The sequence below is a fragment of the Lampris incognitus genome, chromosome 2 (genome assembly GCF_029633865.1).
Source record: "Lampris incognitus isolate fLamInc1 chromosome 2, fLamInc1.hap2, whole genome shotgun sequence".
Classification (NCBI taxonomy): domain Eukaryota; kingdom Metazoa; phylum Chordata; class Actinopteri; order Lampriformes; family Lampridae; genus Lampris; species Lampris incognitus.
In genome coordinates, this window is record NC_079212.1 from 149,875,512 (window position 1) to 149,898,520 (window position 23,009).

The following is a 23,009-nucleotide window of genomic DNA, read 5'->3' on the forward strand; positions in this document are numbered from 1 at the left end:
TCACAGACCATACACAATCTACCCACACCATACACAACTCACAGACCATACACACACTCACAAACCATACACAATCTACCCACACCATACACAACTCACAGACCATACACACGCTCACAGACCATACACAATCTACCCACACCATACACAACTCACAGACTATACACACACTCACAGACCATACACAATCTACCCACACCATACACAACTCACAGACTATACACACACTCACAGACTATACACACAACTCACAGACCAGCAGCAATCATCAGTATGTCAGAGACAACGCACAGATCAGTACATGGGCAAGAGATGCACACTGGCGTCCTCGTGTGGCCATGCATACAGACTAACATGAGGACCACGCGAAGGGTAAAAAGTCACACAAGCTAAATAAATAAATAAATGAAGCATCCTAAGATTCATTGCACTTGACATTCCACCACTACATTAAGTGAACGTACAGACCCACAAGCCTGTACGTTCAAATCCTAGGGCTGCAGTTTTCACTATTGGGACAGTATCTCCATTCTTTTTTCTTTTTATTTCTAGTTTTTCCCCTTATCCCACCCTATTAACCCAGTGGCCTATGGCCGGAACTCTTGTGGAATAACTCCCCTGGCTCACGTTTCCACAGGAAGGAGATAGTCGTTACACCAGCTTCCTTCAAACTCGTGTCGGCTGCTCTCGCTATTTTCCACGCTGAAGCCTCGCATGGATTGCATTACCCTCAGGCCGCGAAGGAGGCGTAGGGAGAATGCTTTCGGTTACTTGGCTGCAGGCGCCCGGGTGGGCCAGAGGGGTCGCTGGACAATGACGAGGCCCCGAACACTACACCGATCTACACCCACTATCCCTCGGGTAAGGGTGGCCTAATGAATGCCTTACCCTGTGGACGCTCTGGCCATGACCGGTTACGGCAAGTCTGGGATACGAACCTCCCAGCCACATGACGAGCGGGTTGCAAGAACGGCGGGTTATTCCGCTCGGCCATCAGAGTGGCTGTATCTCCATTCTTTAAGATATCCAGATCCACTTGCCAGGGTTGCAGTCTTAGCCCACTCCTGTTCACAATTTTCCTCGAACCACTAGCCATATTGATTAGAGAGGAGTGGAGAATTAAAGGAGTTACTGGAGGTGGCAGGGAACACATTATTTCTGTGTGCGAATGGCATGTTGGTACTGAGTTAAGACCCAGCCAACTCTACATCAGCGCTCATTAGAAAAGCTACGGTTCTTCTGGTGGATCTTCACCAGATGACTTAGTCACCTCTTCAGACCATGTGTCCTGTTTCGGCTGACTTCTTATTCTGTGACAAAACTATAACGCCATGACACTTCTATCAGGACACCTCCATCATGATACTTCCATCATGACATCTCCATCATGACACCTCCATCATGACACTTCCATCATGACACCTCCCATCATGACATTAGTTGTTTTACTGGTCATTTTTGTACTTAGTGTTTTGAAAAAAACCTCAACATGAACATTTTAGAAACATTTCCACTTTTTCCCCATCTAATGATAATTTTGTTTTCTTGGCCTGGTCTGTACCTGTCCCAGGGTCAGCTCCACGCCTCCCAAGAAGTCATCATCACTGAGGTCAGCAGACGTGTTGTCGATGTCATAGATCCCCAGTTTGACTTTTTGGACGGTCTCAAAGTGGTAGTCCAATCTCAGATGTTCGCTAAATGATGGGTTCTCACAGTTCTTGACCCGCTCCGTACGACCCAACTGAACCCAGACAGACACAAACATTACAGGCACACAGACAGACAGACAGAGATAAAACAGACAAATAGTATTTCCCTGAAATAAACATGACAGTCGTTGAACATTTGCTATAACTAATCCAATAAGAATTACAATAATAATAATATAACCATGACCCTCATCATTATTATAGAAGAACAGACAATAGATGGATAACTACAATCATATCCAAATCATAACATCAACCTAAAAGTCATCACAGGTCACATTTCACCAGGACACACACACGCCTACGTCACCTCAGTCCACTGGTCGTCCCCTGTGCTCTGCAGAAGAACGCACAGCGGGTCCGACTTGGAACCTACATCTTTATCCAGGAGATTAGAACAGGACACCGACAACTCAACCTTGGAAACACAGTCCGCCATCTAGACAGAGAGAGAGACAGCAAGAGAGAGACACAGAGACGCAAGAGACAGGAAGAGAGCGAGCGAGAGAGAGACAGCAAGAGAGAGACACAGAGACACAGAGACAGGGAGAGAGCGAGCGAGAGAGAGAGAGACAGCAAGAGAGAGACACAGAGACACAGAGACAGGGAGAGAGCGAGCGAGAGAGAGAGAGACAGCAAGAGAGAGACACAGAGGCACAGAGACAGAGACAGGGAGAGAGCGAGCAAGAGAGAGAGAGACAGGGAGAGAGACACAGACAGAGAGAGAGAGACAGGGAGAGAGACAGAGACAGGGAGAGAGCGAGCGAGAGAGAGAGAGACAGGGAGGAGAGACACAGACAGAGAGAGAGAGAGCGGGAGAGAGACACAGACAGAGACAGAGAGACAGGAAGAGAGCGAGCGGGAGAGAGAGACAGGGAGAGACACAGACAGAGAGAGATAGACAGGGAGAGAGAGAGAGACACACACACACAGACAGGGGAAGAGAGACAGGGAGAGAGACAGGGAGAGAGAGAGAGAGAGACACACACACACACACACACAGACAGGGGGAGAGAGACAGGGAGAGAGAGAGAGAGAGACACACACACACACACACACACAGACAGACAGGGGGAGAGAGAGAGAGAGAGTTAGAAACACTCCGCCACCTACAGAGAAGCACACACTCAAATGCATTACCATGTTATGACGGATATTGCAAAGTTACGATTTCATATAAATTCAGCGAGGCAGTCAAGGGGTTAGACACGCAGGAAGACGGCCCAAGTAAAACCAGTAACAGCTTTTTATCAAACTAACAAGCACCAACTGCAATGAAGGATAATAATAATACTCGTCCAGAACACCAACCCTTCCGAGCCGGGTTAAGACCAACCCTTCCGAGCCGGGTTGAGCCGGGTTAAGACCAAGCTAAGCCCATGAAGGATAATACTCATCCGGAACAACGAAGCCTTCCGAGCCGGGCTACGCCCCACGCTGCAAAGCCGGTAAACCCTGCAGCAGAACAACTTGGTGAAACTAGCAGACGTACACGTCCAGCTGAGAAAGCCGAGCGAGTGTTTTGGGGTGAAGTGTTTTTGGGGTAAAGTGTTTTTGGGGGTGAAGTGTTTCGGGGTAAAGTTACCTTTCCAGAGCCGCTATCTTTTCCAACACGCAGACTACAAGTCTCAAGGCAACGCAGCCCGTTCAATACCAGCTTTACAAACCGGAAGTCGAGGAAGGTCGGTGAAAACGAGGTGGGTCCTTCAGTCATAGGACAAAGAAACACGAGGCAACGATTCGATTGGATAATACACCTGTCAGTCACTGTGCAGCCCGCCTGCGTAGCAGGAAGTAAGCCCCCTGCCCCGCCCCTTTATTTGTGCGCTACAGGACAGCGTTACGTAAGAGGAAGAAAGCTCTTCCCCTCGCAGCTTCCGCTTACTGGCTTCCCCTTCAGCATCCTCAACACAATCGGGGGGTCTAGTCCGTCCGGAGGCTCTGTCCGGAGGCTCTGTCCGGACTCCGGGAGAACGGCGTCAGTTCATATGATCATTACATTGTGCTTTCAAGCGGCCGCCAGGCTGCTACACACAGCGGGACACCGGCAGCACGACGCCGCAGACCAACGGCCGAGGACGGCAGACGGGCTGGGCGGGCGGCTGTCTCGCAGCTGGACATGACGTCCGCGACGACCACAATTCAAATGACAACTCTTCCCTCACCACAGGGCAGCCGTCTGTCTGACGTGACGTGAGAGAGAGACAGCGAGAGAGAGAGAGAGAGAGAGAGAGAGAGAGAGAGAGAGGGAGAGAGAGAGCGGGAGAGAGAGAGAGAGAGAGCGGGAGAGAGATAGAGCGAGAGAGAGAGAGAGCGGGAGAGAGATAGAGCGAGAGCGGGAGAAAGAGAGATAGAGCGAGAGAGAGAGAGCGAGCGAGAGAGAGAGAGAGGGAGGGAGAGAGAGAGAGAGCGGGAGAGAGAGAGAGAGAGCGGGAGAAAGAGAGATAGAGCGAGAGAGAGAGAGGGAGGGAGAGAGAGAGAGAGCGGGAGAGAGAGAGAGAGAGCGGGAGAAAGAGAGATAGAGAGAGAGCGAGATAGAGACAGCGAGAGAGAGAGACAGAGAGAGCGAGAGAGAGAGAGCGGGAGAGAGAGAGCGGGAGAGAGATAGAGCGAGAGCGGGAGAAAGAGAGATAGAGCGAGAGAGAGACAGCGAGAGAGAGGGAGGGAGAGAGAGAGAGAGCGGGAGAGAGAGAGAGAGAGCGGGAGAAAGAGAGATAGAGCGAGAGAGAGAGAGCGAGATAGAGACAGCGAGAGAGAGACAGAGAGAGCGAGAGAGAGACAGAGAGAGCGAGAGAGAGAGAGAGAGAGCGGGAGAGAGATAGAGCGAGAGCGGGAGAAAGAGAGATAGAGCGAGAGAGAGAGAGCGAGAGAGAGAGAGAGAGAGAGAGAGAGAGAGAGAGAGAGAGAGAGGGAGGGAGAGAGAGAGAGAGCGGGAGAGAGAGAGAGAGAGCGGGAGAAAGAGAGATAGAGCGAGAGAGAGAGCGAGATAGAGACAGCGAGAGAGAGAGACAGAGAGAGCGGGAGAGGGAGAGAGAGAGAGAGACAGACAGAGAGAGCGGGAGAGCGAGAGAGAGAGCGAGACAGCGAGAGAGAGAGAGAACACGTGTGTGAGGACGGAGACACCGCTCGTCTCTTCACGGCTTCTGCACCACCACCACCACCAGCAGCAGCAGCAGCCGTCCGTCCACACACGAGGCTCTGCGGGAAAACACTCAGTACACACGGGATGACCAGAGTCAGCCCCTGCCCGCCTAGCCCCAGCCCGCCTAGCCCCAGCCCGCCTAGCCCCAGCCCGCGAAGCCCCAGCCCGCGAAGCCCCTGCCCGCCTAGCCCCAGCCCGCGAAGCCCCAGCCCGCCTAGCCCCAGCCCGCGAAGCCCCAGCCCGCCTAGCCCCAGCCCGCGAAGCCCCAGCTGGGGACAGACGCCGTCTGGACGGAGGGGCGGACGGTGTTCAGTCCACACGGATAAATTCATCGCTGCTGCGCTCACTACATATGAAGTGCAATGTTGACACACTCACTTTGTCTAAAGATGACCACTCTAAAGACTGGCGACATGAGGGGCGAAATATTACATCTTTATACACCCTCAACCCTGGCTGTCAATCACTCGGGGGAGGGGGTAACCAGGACAACAGCATCTTTACATCTGACAAGGTTCTCGGATCGCGTGCAGAACAAACGACTTCCGTTCCTCTATCTGCTTCCTGTTCTACTTACCGGTCGGTCCCGCCTCCCCACTCTGCCCAATGGTTAAAAACGCCGCCATCATAAATGACTGACGTACACACTCGCAGGCCCATTTCATCTGCACCACCTCCATTTAATCTACTCCACCTCCGTTTAATCTACACCACCTCGATTCCTTCTACACCACCTCCATGTCTTCTACGCCTCCATTTAATCTACTCCACCTCCATTTAATCTACACCACCTCCATGTCTTCTACACCTCCATTTATTCTACTCCACCTCCGTTTAATCTACACCACCTCCATGTCTTCTACACCACCTCCATTTAATCTACTCCACCTCCATTTCAAACCGTGAGGATTTTACATGTTGAAAGCGGCACACACTCACACCGTCCTGATCACCATTACACCATCTCCTCCAAGTGACGACCTGCTTGCATGCTGTGTTAGGCACCGTGGCCTCCTGCTCAGGACCAAGTTAACCACCCCAAGTTCACTTACCCCTAGTCTACCTGCCAAGACCCAACGTGTCCCCCAGCACACAGCCACAACATGAGCACCAGCACCGTCCCACCTCTCCTGTACTGAAGAGGGGTCTGCTAGGGCTCTGCCGGGGAAAACGACAGGTGTTTCCTCCTTCATCATAGCAGCCAAGTGAGGAAGAGGCCGGTAGTGTTGAGTTTGAAAAAGCGAAGGTGTTGTGTCGAACCAGTAGATATGACATAACAAGCTGGTGCAAGAACTTTACCAACAGATAGAACTACATCAATAAGTAAAACAGGCTTTTTGTTGGCGGTGGGAAGTTGCTGACACAACAGCCCTGCTGACTCTCTCATTCACTGTGAATGGAGTTCAGTAAACACTCCCCTTACCATCACAAGACACAAATGACCATCTGCAGGACTGTAACTGCAACTTTCAGTGTTACGGGCGGGTGCTTTAAGTCTTCACACCGGTTCAAACTATGCTTCTTTGTGTTTAAACTGGTATCTAATGGGCTACATACAACAGGCTGGCATCGGGTCCCAGTCTGGAGTTGGGGTTCCTATAGCAAAAGTGTGTCTCAAACTCTCATTGTAAGAGACTGTGGCTTTGTTCCCTGCAACAGCGACATCTACAGTTTGACCTGGGCTACTGGAGTCCATGAATGGCTGTATAAAGATTTTCGTTTGGCTACGGTATTCATTTGGGACACAGTTGTCAGTCCTACTGGGCCTGGCCTGCCCTGCAGCCAAGCTGCCGGCTTTCTAATCCAGTCCTGGTCAGTCTGCTCCCGTGGAACTCAGTAGGGAGGTTGGAGGACTCTGAAGGAATGACAGGGAGCTAAAACCATATACAGACCACCAGGCCTCACCTGCAACCTGACTGTCAGGGCCTGCTGGCTCCATCACACACACACACACACACAACTGATTTGTCTGGGTTGTTCCATCTAGTTTTACTGGGATGTTTTGTCTCTTCCTACAACAGTACATGTGCTTAGAGTTGAACCAGAATCAGGCCAGTTTCCCTTCATAGACCAGTTCCTGTGTGAAGCCCATCAGACACAAACATATCTCCCTATCTGGAAACAGTGCCCCCAGAGGTCAAAATCTTCAAGAAAATGTCTTGTGCCCATTGACAAAAAACAAACAAACTTGTATTTCATAATTACCTAGCGGAGTACACAGATAAAGCCTTTAGCCGAGTACTCACAAAACAGACACCAACATTCCCTTTTCCACACAAACTATACTTTGGCATTATCATTTTACTTGTTTTACCAGTCAAACCCCCTACGGAAACCTCTACTCAAGTCAATGGTAGCAGTTCTGAGCTCAGTCCAAGCCAATAGCTTCAAAACTGAAGGTCTTGATGCAAGCACAGTAATCCAGGTAGAACATCACAGAAGCTTGAATCACTTCATCTGGACAGACACCTTTCATCATCTAAGTGACCTCTCCAGTCTCACCTGACTGCAGGTACCCCACCCCCACCCTTATAAACAATACAGTGACTGCAGGTACCCCACCCTTATAAACACTACAGTGACTGCAGGTACCCCACCCTTATAAACAATACAGTGACTGCAGGTGTCCCCACCCTTATAAACAATACAGTGACTGCAGGTACCCCACCCTTATAAACACTACAGTGACTGCAGGTGTCCCCACCCTTATAAACAATACAGTGACTGCAGGTGTCCCCACCCTTATAAACAATACAGTGACTGCAGGTGTCCCCACCCTTATAAACAATACAGTGACTGCAGGTGTCCCCACCCTTATAAACAATACAGTGACTGCAGGTGTCCCACCCTTATAAACAATACAGTGACTGCAGGTACCCCCACCCTTATAAACAATACAGTGACTGCAGGTGTCCCCACCCTTATAAACAATACAGTGACTGCAGGTACCCCCACCCTTATAAACAATACAGTGACTGCAGGTACCCCCACCCTTATAAACAATACAGTGACTGCAGGTGTCCCCACCCTTATAAACAATACAGTGACTGCAGGTGTCCCCACCCTTATAAACAATACAGTGACTGCAGGTGTCCCCACCCTTATAAACAATAGTGACTGCAGATGTCCCCACCCTTATAAACAATACAGTGACTGCAGGTGTCCCCACCCTTATAAACAATACAGTGACTGCAGGTGTCCCCACCCTTATAAACAATACAGTGACTGCAGGTGTCCCCACCCTTATAAACAATACAGTGACTGCAGGTGTCCCCACCCTTATAAACAATACAGTGACTGCAGGTGTCCCCACCCTTATAAACAATACAGTGACTGCAGGTACCCCCACCCTTATAAACAATACAGTGACTGCAGGTGTCCCCACCCTTATAAACAATACAGTGACTGCAGGTACCCCCACCCTTATAAACAATACAGTGACTGCAGGTACCCCCACCCTTATAAACAATACAGTGACTGCAGGTGTCCCCACCCTTATAAACAATACAGTGACTGCAGGTGTCCCCACCCTTATAAACAATAGTGACTGCAGATGTCCCCACCCTTATAAACAATACAGTGACTGCAGGTGTCCCCACCCTTATAAACAATACAGTGACTGCAGGTGTCCCCACCCTTATAAACAATACAGTGACTGCAGGTGTCCCCACCCTTATAACAATAGTGACTACAGGTGTCCCACCCTTATAAACAATACAGTGACTGCAGGTGTCCCCACCCTTATAACAATACAGTGACTGCAGGTGTCCCCACCCTTATAAACAATACAGTGACTGCAGGTGTCCCCACCCTTATAACAATACAGTGACTGCAGGTGTCCCCACCCTTATAACAATACAGTGACTGCAGGTGTCCCCACCCTTATAAACAATACAGTGACTGCAGGTGTCCCACCCTTATAACAATACAGTGACTGCAGGTGTCCCCACCCTTATAACAATAGTGACTGCAGGTGTCCCACCCTTATAACAATACAGTGACTGCAGGTGTCCCCACCCTTATAAACAATACAGTGACTGCAGGTGTCCCCACCCTTATAACAATACAGTGACTGCAGGTGTCCCCACCCTTATAACAATACAGTGACTGCAGGTGTCCCCACCCTTATAAACAATACAGTGACTGCAGGTGTCCCACCCTTATAACAATACAGTGACTGCAGGTGTCCCCACCCTTATAAACAATACAGTGACTGCAGGTGTCCCCACCCTTATAAACAATACAGTGACTGCAGGTGTCCCCACCCTTATAACAATACAGTGACTGCAGGTGTCCCCACCCTTATAACAATACAGTGACTGCAGGTGTCCCCACCCTTATAAACAATACAGTGACTGCAGGTGTCCCACCCTTATAACAATACAGTGACTGCAGGTGTCCCCACCCTTATAACAATAGTGACTGCAGGTGTCCCACCCTTATAACAATACAGTGACTGCAGGTGTCCCCACCCTTATAAACAATACAGTGACTGCAGGTGTCCCCACCCTTATAACAATACAGTGACTGCAGGTGTCCCCACCCTTATAACAATAGTGACTGCAGGTGTCCCCACCCTTATAACAATACAGTGACTGCAGGTGTCCCCACCCTTATAAACAATACAGTGGTATAACCACCCACACCATCGACCAGTTTCATGTGCAAATACGGTGTGACCAGTAACTAGCGTTACAACAGCCATGTGTACTATTCACAGAGGATTGGGGAATGTTTGCAATCACAGCATTGTAAGTTGGTGACAGATGTACTCTTAGCCCCCCCCCCCCCCCCCACAGTTCAGGGATGGTTGTTCCCTCTTCACATAGATGGCCTCTTTGACTCCCCGTTCAAACCAGCGTTCCTCCCTATCAAGGATCTGCACACCCTCATCCCTGAAAGAGTGGCCACTGGCCTGTAGATGGTGTAGACTGTGGAGTCCTGGCCTGTAGATGGTGTAGACTGTGGAGTCCTGGTCTGTAGATGGTGTAGACTGTGGAGTCCTGGTCTGTGGATGGTGTAGACTGTGGAGTCCTGGCCTGTAGATGGTGTAGACTGTGGAGTCCTGGCCTGTAGATGGTGTAGACTGTGGAGTCATGGTCTGTAGATGGTGTAGACTGTGGAGTCCTGGTCTGTAGATGGTGTAGACTGTGGAGTCCTGGTCTGTAGATGGTGTAGACTGTGGAATCCTGGTCTGACGTGTTAGCTCTCCTGTGTTGTGTCATCCTCTTGGCCAGCGTCTGTTTGGTTTCCCCAATGTACAAGTCACGGCAACCCTCCTGGCACTTAACAGCTACACTATATTGCTCTGTTTGTGCCGGGGGACCCGATCCTTGGGGTGGACCTGATCCTTGGGGTGGACCAACTTCTGGTGCAGCGTGTTTTGGGGTTTGAAAGCAACTGAGACGCGGTCTCAGCTTTTCCAGCACTCCCACCACATACAGAATCACCACTGGTTTACACTTAGACAGCTGTTGTCCTTTTCCTCTCTTCGATCAGCTGGTGCACTTTTTGGGGTCTTCCTGGTTTTGACAATGCCCAGTTAGGATGACCACACTTAATCAGGGCCTGTTTAATGTGGGACACAGCAGTCAGGGAAGAGGAGAAATCCCACATTAAACAGACCCTGGTCAAGTGTGGTTATCCTAACTGGGCATTGTCAAAACCAGGAAGACGCCCAAACAGTGCACCAGCCGATGGAAGAGAGGAGATGAACAACAGCTGTCTAAGTGTAAACCAGTGGTGATTCTGTATGTGGTGGGAGTGCTGGAAAAGCTGAGATGCGTATTTTCAAAACACCGCGTCTCAGTTGCTTTCAAACCCCAAAACACGCTGCACCAGAAGTTGGTCCACCCCAAGGATCAGGTCCCCCGACACAAACAGAGCAATATAGTGTAGCTGTTAAGTGGCAGGAGGATTACTGGGACTTGTACATCTGGGAAACCAAACAGACGCTGGCCAAGAGGATGACACAACACAGGAGAGCTAACACGTCAGACCAGGACTCCACAGTCTACACCATCTACAGACCAGGACTCCACATTCTATACACCATCTACAGACCAGGACTCCACAGTCTACACCATCTACAGACCAGGACTCCACAGTCTATACACCATCTACAGACCAGGACTCCACAGTCTACACACCATCTACAGACCAGGACTCCACAGTCTACACCATCTACAGACCAGGACTCCACAGTCTACACCATCTACAGGCCAGGACTCCATAGTCTACCAATCTACAGCCCAGGACTCCACAGTCTACACCATCTACAGGCCATCTATGTGAAGAGGGAACGACCGTTCCTGAACCGAAGGGTAGGGGGGTCTAAGAGTACATCTGTCACCATCCTACGATGCTGTGATTGCAACTATTCCCCAGTCCTCTATGAACATTACACATGGCCATAGAAACTGTAATTAATGGTCGTTGGCTTGGGTGGTTATACCACTGCATTGTTTATAAGGGTGGGGACACCTGCAGTCAGGTGAGACTGAAGAGGTCATTTAGATGAAACGTATTTGTCCAGATGAACTGATTCAACCTTCTTTCACTTCAAAGCTAAACTAGCCGTTTCTCTTTAGCACTAGCTTAGCCATAAACCTAAGCATGGATGTGCTCCCTTACTTAAGGATATTGCTGATATAAACTGTAATCCTGGTCAAACACCATTCTGCTTAATGTCTAGTATGCTGGACTTTATATTCCACTGGAGAAGTCTGAACTCTCCTTTCTTGAGCAGTCTACCATGAGGATTTGCCATCTCTGGCGTGATCGAAGGTTGACTGGAGGGTGGAAGATTGTGCAGGACACGGAGGCCAGCTGATGTGCACATTACCCATGTCATGATCCTGAAGAGCTCGAATTCACACAGAATAAACCTCCAGAGCCGCTGATAACCTTCTCAGATCACCTCTACATTAGTATCATAGTCGATACTTTTAAAATTCACACAAATCCCCTATTTTCCTGATTGAACAATACACATTGAGGGCAGAGAGGGCGGCAAAACTGCCAGGCTTGATTTCCACCAGAAAGGTCCTTTTATTGGCCAAAGCAAAGGATGACTGCACATTATTTCTAAACACACTGACAGAAGAGACAATTAGCATTAATGTGGAACATTTAAACATTATAAAACTCAGAAACAGTTCTTTTCATAAAGACAGCAAAAGGCTACTGAACTAAAACACTAGAGAAGTGATAGTACGCGCTACCGTTTTCATCTCCTAGAGCTGAGAGCAAAGTTTGCAGCAGGAACACAGTTCATCAAGGCCAATCACATTTTAACCGTCCACACAAACTGAGCATGTGTAGGGAGGTCCAACATGGCAGGAGAGAACAGTTGTCCAAGTCCTCAGAGCACAGCAAAAATAATGACAGAAGAGTTTATTTATAAGAGAGGGGTGATCAGAACACAGCTTGAATTGCAGAGCATTTGACCGGTCCGGTCCATTTAGCCATGCTGAAAACCTTCCCTGCCCCCTGTGAGAGCAGAGACGCTGTAGGTTTCTAAAGAGAATCCATGTTAGCTAACACGTGCTTCCATGACGACAGTCAGCACTCTCTCCATCGCCCACATCAGCAGCAAAGCAACACAACATTGGCAAAGTGATATTTTGGAAACAGAGCATTGTGGTCATGTTTTACCATAGAAACAGAGCTTAATGTCAATGTTTTACCATAGCAACAGAGCAAAGTCAATGTTTTACCGTAGAAACAGCATTGTGGTCATGTTTTACCGTAGAAACAGAGCTTAATGTCAATGTCTTACCATAGCAACAGAGCAAAGTCAATGTTTTACCATAGAAACAGCATTGTGGTCATGTTTTACCGTAGAAACAGAACTTAATGTCAATGTTTTACCATAGCAACAGAGCAAAGTCAATGTTTTACCATAGCAACAGAGCAATGTCAATGTTATACCATAGCAACAGAGCAATGTCATTGTTATACCTTAGCAACAGAGCAATGTCAATGTTATACCATAGCAACAGAGCAATGTCAGTTATACCATAGCAACAGAGCAATGTCAATGTTATACCATAGCAAGAGGACATTTCAACCTTTCACCAGAACAAAAAAAGCTTTTCATCAACATTTTACCATAGCAACTGAGCAAAACGTAAAGGTTACACCATAGCAACAACCGTGGACCTCATGGCAGCAAAAGAGGGGATTTAAACTTTGAAATCTCCAGCTACTGACATGACTCAACAAAAGAGCTGTTTTGTCATAGAAACAGTTTGCTCTGGGCCAATAGAAAAGCTCATATATTCAAATCATATTAATCAGATGACATCATCATCATGTCTGTTCATTTGTGCTGTCAGTGTGAGTGAAGAAACTGTGAATATGTGGCTCAAAGTTTGTTAGATATCTTCACCTGGACATACAGGGGAGGAGGGGCTTACTTGGATTTAACCACACATGAGAGGGAGGAACTTCAGTGGACAAAAAGTAAACTCTAAGTGGGCTTGGCTTGGCAGCCTGAACTGCTACTGGCCTCTATATTCTAACAGTTTGTTCTGAATGTGCTGAGATCTTGAGCCTGTGTTCAGAAAAGGAGCTGGTGGGTTTGGATTCATGTTGGGTTGGGGTTGAACCTGGAAAGTTTGTTTTGGCCTGTTTACTGGATCTTTTTTCAGCCGAGACTGATTTTGACCTTGCGTGCTCCAATGGGCCTGTCGTTGAGGTCCATGACCGCTGCCGTGGCCTCATCATGGGACTGGAAGGCAACCATGGCCTCTCCAGTGGGCAGTCCCTTCTCGCTGAACTGGAGACACACAGAGCCTTGCAGAACCTGGTAGCCATAGAAGAAGTCCATGATCTCATCCACGGTTACTGTGAATGGCATGTTCTGCAGTTTAACAATTGTTGGGCCACCAGCACCACTGCGCTGGTTGCCAGGGTTACCAGGCCCACCAGCAGCCTGCTGGTTCCTTAGACTGTCGGCTCCAGGTACAAATGCCTGCTGTCCACTGCTAGCCCCACCTCCTGGCCGCCCCTGGTTGTTATTAGCTCCACCTCCTCTATTCTGTCCTCCTGCTCCCCCCTTCCTGTTGGACACGTCGAAGGGCGCAAGTCCTCTCAGAGCCTCCTGGTTGAATGGAGGACCTCCTGCAGCTCCAGGTCGGAAGCCTGGTGGCTCTAGGATGGGTCCTCCTGGCAAACCAGCCACTAGTGGTGGCGCCACACCCAGTCCCACATCCCCAAGCCCAGCGGCCAGAGGAGGCAGCGGAGGTGGGCCAGCCAGCCCATTTCCAGGTGCTGAGAAGGGAGAGACAAACGGCGTGGCATTGAGGTTTCCCATTGTGTTCCTCAGAAAGTTAAACTCCTCACCGCTAATCCCAGCAAACGGATTGATCTGGGACTGCTGTGGACTGGGCTGGCTGGGCTGATGCTGATTCTGCTGGTTTTGGTTCTGGTTCCGCTGGCCCCTCTTGTTCTGAGGAGGAGGATTTCTCTCTATCTCTCTCATCTGGTCGAAGGTGACCAGGTGGACAAAGGCATCTCGACCGTTAAGTTTCTGTCGGTGTAGCCTCTCCGCTTTGCGGGCGTCTTCCTCTGTCCTCAGCTGGAAAATGGCCTGGCCCAGCCCATTGCCGTGGCAATCTGTTAGAACCTTCAGACTGTCCTCATAAAGGCCTACCCCCTCCAGGAAGGCACGGACATCCTTCTTGGAGACATTGTAGGGGATGTTGGTGATGTGGGCACAGTTCCTGGGAGCTTTAGAGCCATCTTGGCTTTTTCCATCTCCCTGCATGGCGGTGCGTTTGCGGATGGCATCAATTTTCTCCAGCATTCCCTTGCGGCTGATTGGGTGGACCTGGATGAAACGGCTGCCCATGTATTGCATGTGTGCCCCCAGAGCAGTTTTATAGTCCTGCTCCATCTTAAACTCCAGGAAGCCTTCTCCTGTGGCCCGGCCGTTGGGACTGTAAGCAATATAAATGCTGTCCTCCACTATGGACAAGTTCTTAAAGAACTCCTGGACCTGCTTCTTCTCTGCCTCATAAGGGAGACCTTTCAGATAGATGCATAATTCTTGACGATGAGGAGAGCGAGACCTCCCACGCTGCTCCCTGCCTCCTGGTCCCAAACCAGTGTTATCTCGGCGATGCTGTAGGTCCTGAGACTCGTTGCAGTTAGGTTTGTTGTTGATGTGTGAGACTGGACCTACAGCACCACCATTGAGGCTGGCCCATTGTCGCTCAGTTGCTGGGGAAATCTCAATGAACCTCTGGCCCATCATACCCCCGCCCCGTTTTACAGCCTCAAAGCTGTCCTGAGGAGAGAAGAACCTGACCAGCGCTCTGCCATTCCCCCGGCCCTGCCCATCTCTCAGCACACGAACTGCCTCTACCCCCAGACCGCGAAAAAACTCCCTGATCTCTATCTCAGAGCAGGAGAAGGGGAGGTTCTGTAGGAGGACAAACAGTTCATCTGGGTTGGCTGGTCCTCCACCAGTGGCTGCTGCTGCAGCAGCCTTCATGTGGGCCTGAAGGCCCAGGGAGGCCAGTGGATTGAGGGGGTTAAACAGCATTGGGTTGGGGGTCCCCAAGGGGAGGCCAGAGCCTAAACCTGCAGGAGGAGGCAAGGACGGGTTGAAGGGCGGTAGGGAGGTCATGTGGGGGAGGTGGGACATAGGTGGTACAGGGGGGCCTTGGGAGAGGGAGGAGACAGTGGGGACAGGAGGGGGGACAGGCATGGTAGGTAGGGTGGGGAGTGGGGGCATGGAGGGCATGGTTGGGAGGGGTGGGATGGGGGGCGGTCCTGTAGTAATGGTGGGGGCGGGGCTATAGCTGTTTGTGAAGCTGGGAGCCATACTGGGCAGACTGGTAGCTACTGCCTTATTGGTCTGCTGCTCTTGCACTGTGGTTGCTGGAGTCACAGAGGACTGGGTGTTGCCAAAACCTTGGTTACTATGGCTACCACTTCTTCCCGCGCTTCCTGGCTGACCCACAGCAGGGATCGGGGCAGGGCCTCCCTGCCTGTTGGCATTCCCAGCTGTAGAAGCAGCCGTTTCCACTGCACTTGCTCCAGTCTCAAACCTGCGCCGGCTGAGTTCTATCATGTTCTGCATCTCTGTCTTGCTGCTTAGCAGCAGGGACACTTTGGAACCCTTTATAGCCCCACCTGTGCGCATCATCCCCAGCCGAGCATCCTCATCTGTGGCGAAGACAATGAAGGCCTCACCATGCTCGCCCCCAACAATGTGCACGCCCCCGTCAGGGATGGTGAGGCCAGAGAAGAAGTGTCTGATGTCCATGGTCCCAGCCACTATGGGCAGGCCCTGAAGCCTGATGACTACTGCCATGACTGGCTGTTTAAATGACAATAACAGCTACTGTCAGCCTGGGAGGAGAGAATAGAAGAGAAGAAGAGAAGGAAAAAGATGGGAGAGTAGGAGAGAGAGCAGACCAGTTGTTTCTAAATGTTCTGCAGTTATTTTCTAAGCATTCTTAACATAATCTAACAGCCTATAATGTTGAGCCTTCAGTCAGCAGCTATAGAAGCCAAGTTCTCCACAATACTTTGGGGACCCAACTTTGAACTCACTGTAACAACCTTATAAGGCAGACTTAGAAACCGGTGGCTGTGTGGAATGCCTGAGGGTTAAGAGACAAAAGGTGTGTCAGACAGTTACCTTAACAAGGTATGTTGCTACTGAGGAAACTCTGGACCACTTTAGTTTAATGTCAGTTCCTTTATTACATTCAAACACAACACATTCTCAGCATCATCTGTTCCCTGAACACATTTTTAAAGGTGTGGAGAAGCAAGTGAAGACATCCAAGTGACTCATCTAACCCACAACTCTACCACCTTCAGACTGGCTGGTGGAGCTTGTACCGGCAGCCATGTGACATCCCTGTACTGATATGAGGGTCGGCTTATGGTTCAGTAGCCTTCACTCACAATTTGGGCTCTAGATTGCAAATAAAATGGTTGCATGTGTGAATATTTTGTAGAAGAAATGCAAGTTCTATCAGTGCATCATTAACATAAGGTAATAGATGGATGTTTGAGGATATTTCATTCTCCTTCCACAGAAAGTCCTGAAACTCATAATCAACACGTCTGCCTTTTACCTCAACAGCATGTTTGGAAAAATATCTTAGCTAAGCAAACAAACACAGCAGCTTTGTGATGTAACCAGCAGTCCTTCCTGAACTTCAGCAGAGAGAAAACATAGGTGGAAGGAGGCGAAGAGGAGACAGGGCTACAGAACCAGAGGAGGAGGAGGTGGTTCAGGCACATGACAGACAGACGGTGACGGGTCCTACTGTGAGGAACTAGTACTCATGCATTCTGACCAGCGTCTCCGTCCCACCGGGTGAGACATGATGGAGAGGCAAACTGCGATGACTGCAGGTGGTTTAGGCCATCTATCAGGTTACATTTTCAATGGTCAAGAACTTAAAATGAGAATCAGTATGTTTTTCCATTAGCCGCTTTTAAGCAAACAAATTTCCTCTGGTCAAGATGGACCAACTCAAAAAAAATCACCAGCTCCAGTGGCTCCAACAAGCTAGCAACATGTCTGATCTGATGGTTGAGAAGAAATACCCGTTTCCATAAGCGTTTATTACAAATACTCAATTAAAATGCCAACGTTTCCACTTCGTGACTGTAAAACTTTTTAATATTCAAGGTTTACTTTGGAAATCTGGCATTTCCATTCAGTGTTTGTGATTAACAACTGCAAATCAATCCTGATGAAACAGTCCTGGGCACCTTGACTTCCCAGACCACACCCTTACATAAGGCCCTTTTCCACTGCCCTGGTGCTGGTGCCTATCTCGAACCAGTTCCACACTTTTCCACCGAAAAGACTGGTGCCGGTGCCAAAAAACTGGCTCCAGAGGCGTCCGGGTATCGTAGCGGTCTATTCCGTTGCCTACCAACACGGGGATCACCGGATCAAATCCCGGTGTTACCTCCAACTTGGTCAGGCGTCCCTACAGACACAATTGGCTGTGTCTGTGGGTGGGAAGCCAGATGTGGGTATGTGTCCTGGTCGCTGCACTAGCGCCTCCTCTGGTCAGTTGGGGCTCCTGTTCAGGGGGGAGGGGGAACTGGGGGGAATAGCGTGATCCTCCCACGCGCTACGTCCCCATGGTGAAACTCCTCACTGTCAAGTGAAAAGAAGCGGCTGGTGACTCCACATGTATGGGAGGAGGCATGTGGTAGTCTGCAGCCCTCCCAGGATCAGCAGAGGGGGTGGAGCAGAGACCGGGACGGCTCAGAAGAGTGGGGTAATTGGCCAAGTACAATTGGGGAGAAAAAAGGGGCAAAAAAAAAACAAACAAACCAACAAACAAAAAACTGGCTCCGGTACGGCACTGCAAAATTGCTGGACCAGACGTTGGAACCGCTGATGTCAGTGGTTATGGGAGGGGCTACCGCAAGAAATTCACTGCCCCTTAACCCTTGGCACATGTCTATTGACGTTTAGTTTCGCAGTAAAATTAAATTTGCCGCCATTTTGAGAAAACATGAGTGAAAGCAGCAGCAGTGAAAAGTCGAGCCAGTGGTCTGTGGAAGAGACCAACGCTTTGTTGGCACTCTGGACATCCACAGAAATCCAAGGGAGAACTGGCTCCGCACTAGCATTGCCACCGTTCTGATCAGAACTGGTGAGAACTGGCTCCGCACCGGCACCGTTCTGATGAGAACTGGTGAGAACTGGCTCCGCACCGGCACCATTCCGGTGAGAACTGGCTCCGCACCGGCACTGGCACCGTTCTGGTGGAAAAGAGGCCTATATAGAGGATATAACTTACACAACCACAGGACCGATGATGGTTTCTGGTACCGTAAAGCTATATTTTTAAATCTCCTTTTATTACCATCACTATTATCCATGTATTCTTCATGTAGTAATTATACTCAACATGACCTGCACTCCTGTCTGTGATTACGACTTAGGGCTCCATTATGCCTGCACGTCCACCCTGGAATATCTCTTGCTATTTTCTAACACTTGCAGGTCACTCACTTGTTGAGAAAATGTAAAATGCAAACAAATGAGAAAATGTAAATTAATTCCAAAGCAAAAGACCATCCAGTTTGTTTACAGACGAGTGGTCTGGTTCATCAGCCCGCGGCGTGAGCCCAACTACGACACCATGATGAAAAGTAACGCCGCAGTTTTATTTTGTATGATATGAAGGGAAAAGACTTGAGACCCCATCACAAACAGGACATCAGACAACATCAAACATTTTGATTAGACGTCATCAAGGACATGAAATGAAAAATGTCTTCCTCCATTTGAGGCCTTCAGTCCACACAGTTCTCATGTGTCCCATCATGTCACCATTTCAAACAACAATGCTGTTATGGATCTTCCTGGAAGAGGACCACATTCAGAGGTCTGCGTGCACGTGTGGGCAGACATCAAGACAAACGTCAGGTGGTGATGTGATCTGAAGCTCCGCCCACCTCATGTGGCGTTGTGATCTGTAGCCCCATCCACCTCATATACCTCTACATATGCGTCTGCACTCACTTTCATCTTCAGCTGGGTTTACCCCTCCCCTTTTTCTCCCCAATTGTACCCGGCCAATTACCCCACTCTTCCGAGCCGGCCCGGTCTCTGCTCCACCCTCTCTTCTGATCCGGGGAGGGCTGCAGACTACCACATGCCTCCTCCCATACACGTGGAGCCACCAGCCACTTCTTTTCACCTGACAGTGAGGAGTTTCACCAGGGGGACACAGCATGTGGGAGGATCACGCTATTCCCCCCAGTTCCCCCTCCCCCCTGAACAGGCGCCCCGACCGACCAGAGGAGGCGCTAGTGCAGCGACCAAGACACATACCCACATCCGGCTTCCCACCCGCAGACACGGCAAATTGACCTTTCGCAAAGTCCCGCCCCCCTTAGTTACTGTTGCTATGCCCGTCAAGCATTTCAGAACTATCCAGGAAGTAGCCGGAAAACACCAAAACATGGAGGAAGAAATCAGCGCATTGTGTGGGTGAAGTAACAGTAATAATACGTTAGCTGTATTAGCTATCAATAATAGCTAGTAGCCAGCTTAGCTTGGAGCAGACAGGTATTTTTGTTGGTTCTGGATGGATGAAGCTGGCCATGGGGTGGGTCCGCTATACTGCCAAATCTATTGCCCACATTGCGCTTCTTGCGTTCTGGGTTTCGGGAAGGGAAAGAAAATTACACCCCTCCAAACTTTTCACATATCTAGTGTCCGATTTGCAGATCCCATAGGCACACCATCTCAGCATTTTGTTGTGTGTTTGAAAGCTTGACGGACCGTTGCTATGGTAGGATTGGACAAGCACCGTTCTGGGGTGGTACTTTGCGAAAGATCAATTGGGTCTGAAGGGACGCCCAACCAAGCTGGAGAAAACGTGGGGATTCGAACCAGCGATCCCCGCGTTGGTAGGCAATGGAATAGACTGCGGCGCTATCTGGACGCCTGTCTTCGGCTGTTTGCGTCCAAAAACACTCTTTCCTTTCCCCAAAACTCTGTGGCTGTCAGAACGATGTTTGAGTTCATCCACGTTACGTCAGAGCCAAGACCCCGTCAGGCCCTCATTACACGCCAACCATCTGCATCGAGTCCGGGACGCAAGAGGTACCCTGATTACTGCTACATCACTATAAGATACACTGTTACTGAGTATTACTGCTACATCACTGTAAGATACACTGTTACTGAGTATTACTGCTACATCACTGTAAGATACACTGTTACTGAGTATTACTGCTACATCACTGTAAGATACACTGTTACTGAGTATTACTGCTACATCACAATAAGATACACTGTTACTGAGTATTACTGCTACATCACTATAAGATACACTGTTACTGAGTATTACTGCTACACCACTGTAAGATACACTGTTACTGAGTATTACTGCTACACCACTGTAAGATACACTGTTACTGAGTATTACTGCTACATCACTATAAGATACACTGTTACTGAGTATTACTGCTACATCACAATAAGATACACTGTTACTGAGTATTACTGCTACATCACTATAAGATACACTCTTACTGACTATTACTGCTACATCACTATAAGATACACTGTTACTGAGTATTACTGCTACATCACTATAAGATACACTGTTACTGAGTATTACTGCTACATCACTATAAGATACACTGTTACTGAGTATTACTGCTACATCACAATAAGATACACTCTTACTGACTATTACTGCTACATCACTATAAGATACACTGTTACTGAGTATTACTGCTACATCACTATAAGATACACTGTTACTGAGTATTACTGCTACATCACAATAAGATACACTGTTACCGAGTATTACTGCTACATCACTATAAGATACACTCTTACTGACTATTACTGCTACATCACTATAAGATACACTCTTACTGAGTATTACTGCTACATCACTATAAGATACACTCTTACTGAGTATTACTGCTACATCACTATAAGATACACTCTTACTGAGTATTACTGCTACATCACTATAAGATACACGCTTACTGAGTTTTACTGCTACATCACTATACGACACACTGTTACTGAGTATTACTGCTACATCACTATAAAATACACTGTTATTGAGTATTACTGCTACTTCACTATAAAATACACTGTTACTGAGTATTACTGCTACATCACTATAAGATACACTGTTACTGAGTATAACTGCTACATCACTATAAGATACACTGTTACTGAGTATTACTGCTACTTCATTATAAAATACACTGTTACTGAGTATTACTCCTACTTCACTATAAAATACACTTTTACTGAATATTACTATAAAATACACTGTTACTGAGTATTACTGCTACTTCACTATAAAATACACGGTTACTGAGTATTACTGCTACTTCACGATAAGATATACTGTTACTGAGTATTACTGCTACTTCACTATAAGATACACTGTTACTGAGTATTACTGCTACTTCACTATAAGATACACTGTTACTGCTATATCGCTATACGATACACTGTTACTGAGTATTGCTGTTACTTCACTACAAAATACACTGTTACTGAGTATTACTGCTACATCACTATAAGATACACTGTTACTGAGTATTACTGCTACTTCACGATAAGATATACTGTTACTGAGTATTACTGCTACTTCACTATAAGATACACTGTTACTGAGTATTACTGCTACTTCACTATAAGATACACTGTTACTGCTATATCGCTATACGATACACTGTTACTGAGTATTGCTGTTACTTCACTACAAAATACACTGTTACTGAGTATTACTGCTACATCACTATAAGATACACTGTTACTGAGTATTACTGCTACTTCACTATAAGATACACTGTTACTGAGTATTACTGCTACATCACTATAAGATACACTGTTACTGAGTATTACTGCTACTTCACTATAAAATACACTGTTACTGAATATTACTGCTACTTCACTATAAGATACACTGTTACTGAGTATTACTGCTACATCACTATAAGATATACTGTTACTGAGTATTACTGCTACTTCACTATAAGATACACTGTTACTGAGTATTACTGCTACTTCACTATAAGATACACTGTTACTGCTATATCGCTATACGATACACTGTTACTGAGTATTACTGTTACTTCACTACAAAATACACTGTTACTGAGTATTACTGCTACATCACTATAAGATACACTGTTACTGAGTATTACTGCTACATCACTATAAGATACACTGTTACTGAGTATTACTGCTACTTCACTATAAAATACACTGTTACTGAATATTACTATAAAATACACTGTTACTGAATATTACTATAAAATACACTAGTACTGAATATTACTGCTACGTCCCTCACGTTGGTGCTGATGTCGGACTAATGACCCTCTTCTCTAAACCTGCAGCAGACAGTCACGTCAGACGTCATGTTTTGTTTTAAACCTACAGCAGAGTCAGGTCAGAGTCAGGTCAGAGGTCATGTTTTTTTCCAGAAGTGAGGCGGCGGGAATGAGCAGGAAGAGCTCTGGATGGAGCGCTCACGGCCTCCTGAGCCACCCCAACCAGTCGGGTAACCAGTGACGTAACCGTCATTTAAACAGAACCAGTACCAAACAAAACACCGTCACTAGTGCCACACTGTGGATACTGAGCAGCATCATGTGGCAACACCGTGGTC

General features: G+C 48.1%; 2 protein-coding genes across 2 annotated transcripts in view; both read right to left on the reverse strand.

Annotated features, from left to right (window-relative positions):
• LOC130133100 (copine-1-like) overlaps window positions 1-23,009 on the reverse strand; it is a 105,569-nt gene that overhangs the window by 69,538 nt on the left and 13,022 nt on the right. The window contains exons 2-3 of the mRNA XM_056301924.1: window positions 2,020-2,148; window positions 1,562-1,741 (exon numbers count right to left, since the gene is read on the reverse strand). Coding sequence (XP_056157899.1) covers window positions 1,562-1,741; window positions 2,020-2,148 — 309 coding nt within the window. The remainder of the gene's footprint in view (window positions 1-1,561; window positions 1,742-2,019; window positions 2,149-23,009) is intronic.
• On the reverse strand, window positions 13,502-16,177 carry rbm12 (RNA binding motif protein 12). The gene has a single exon (XM_056301930.1). The coding sequence runs from the start codon at window positions 16,175-16,177 to the stop codon at window positions 13,502-13,504; it is 2,676 nt and encodes an 891-aa protein (XP_056157905.1).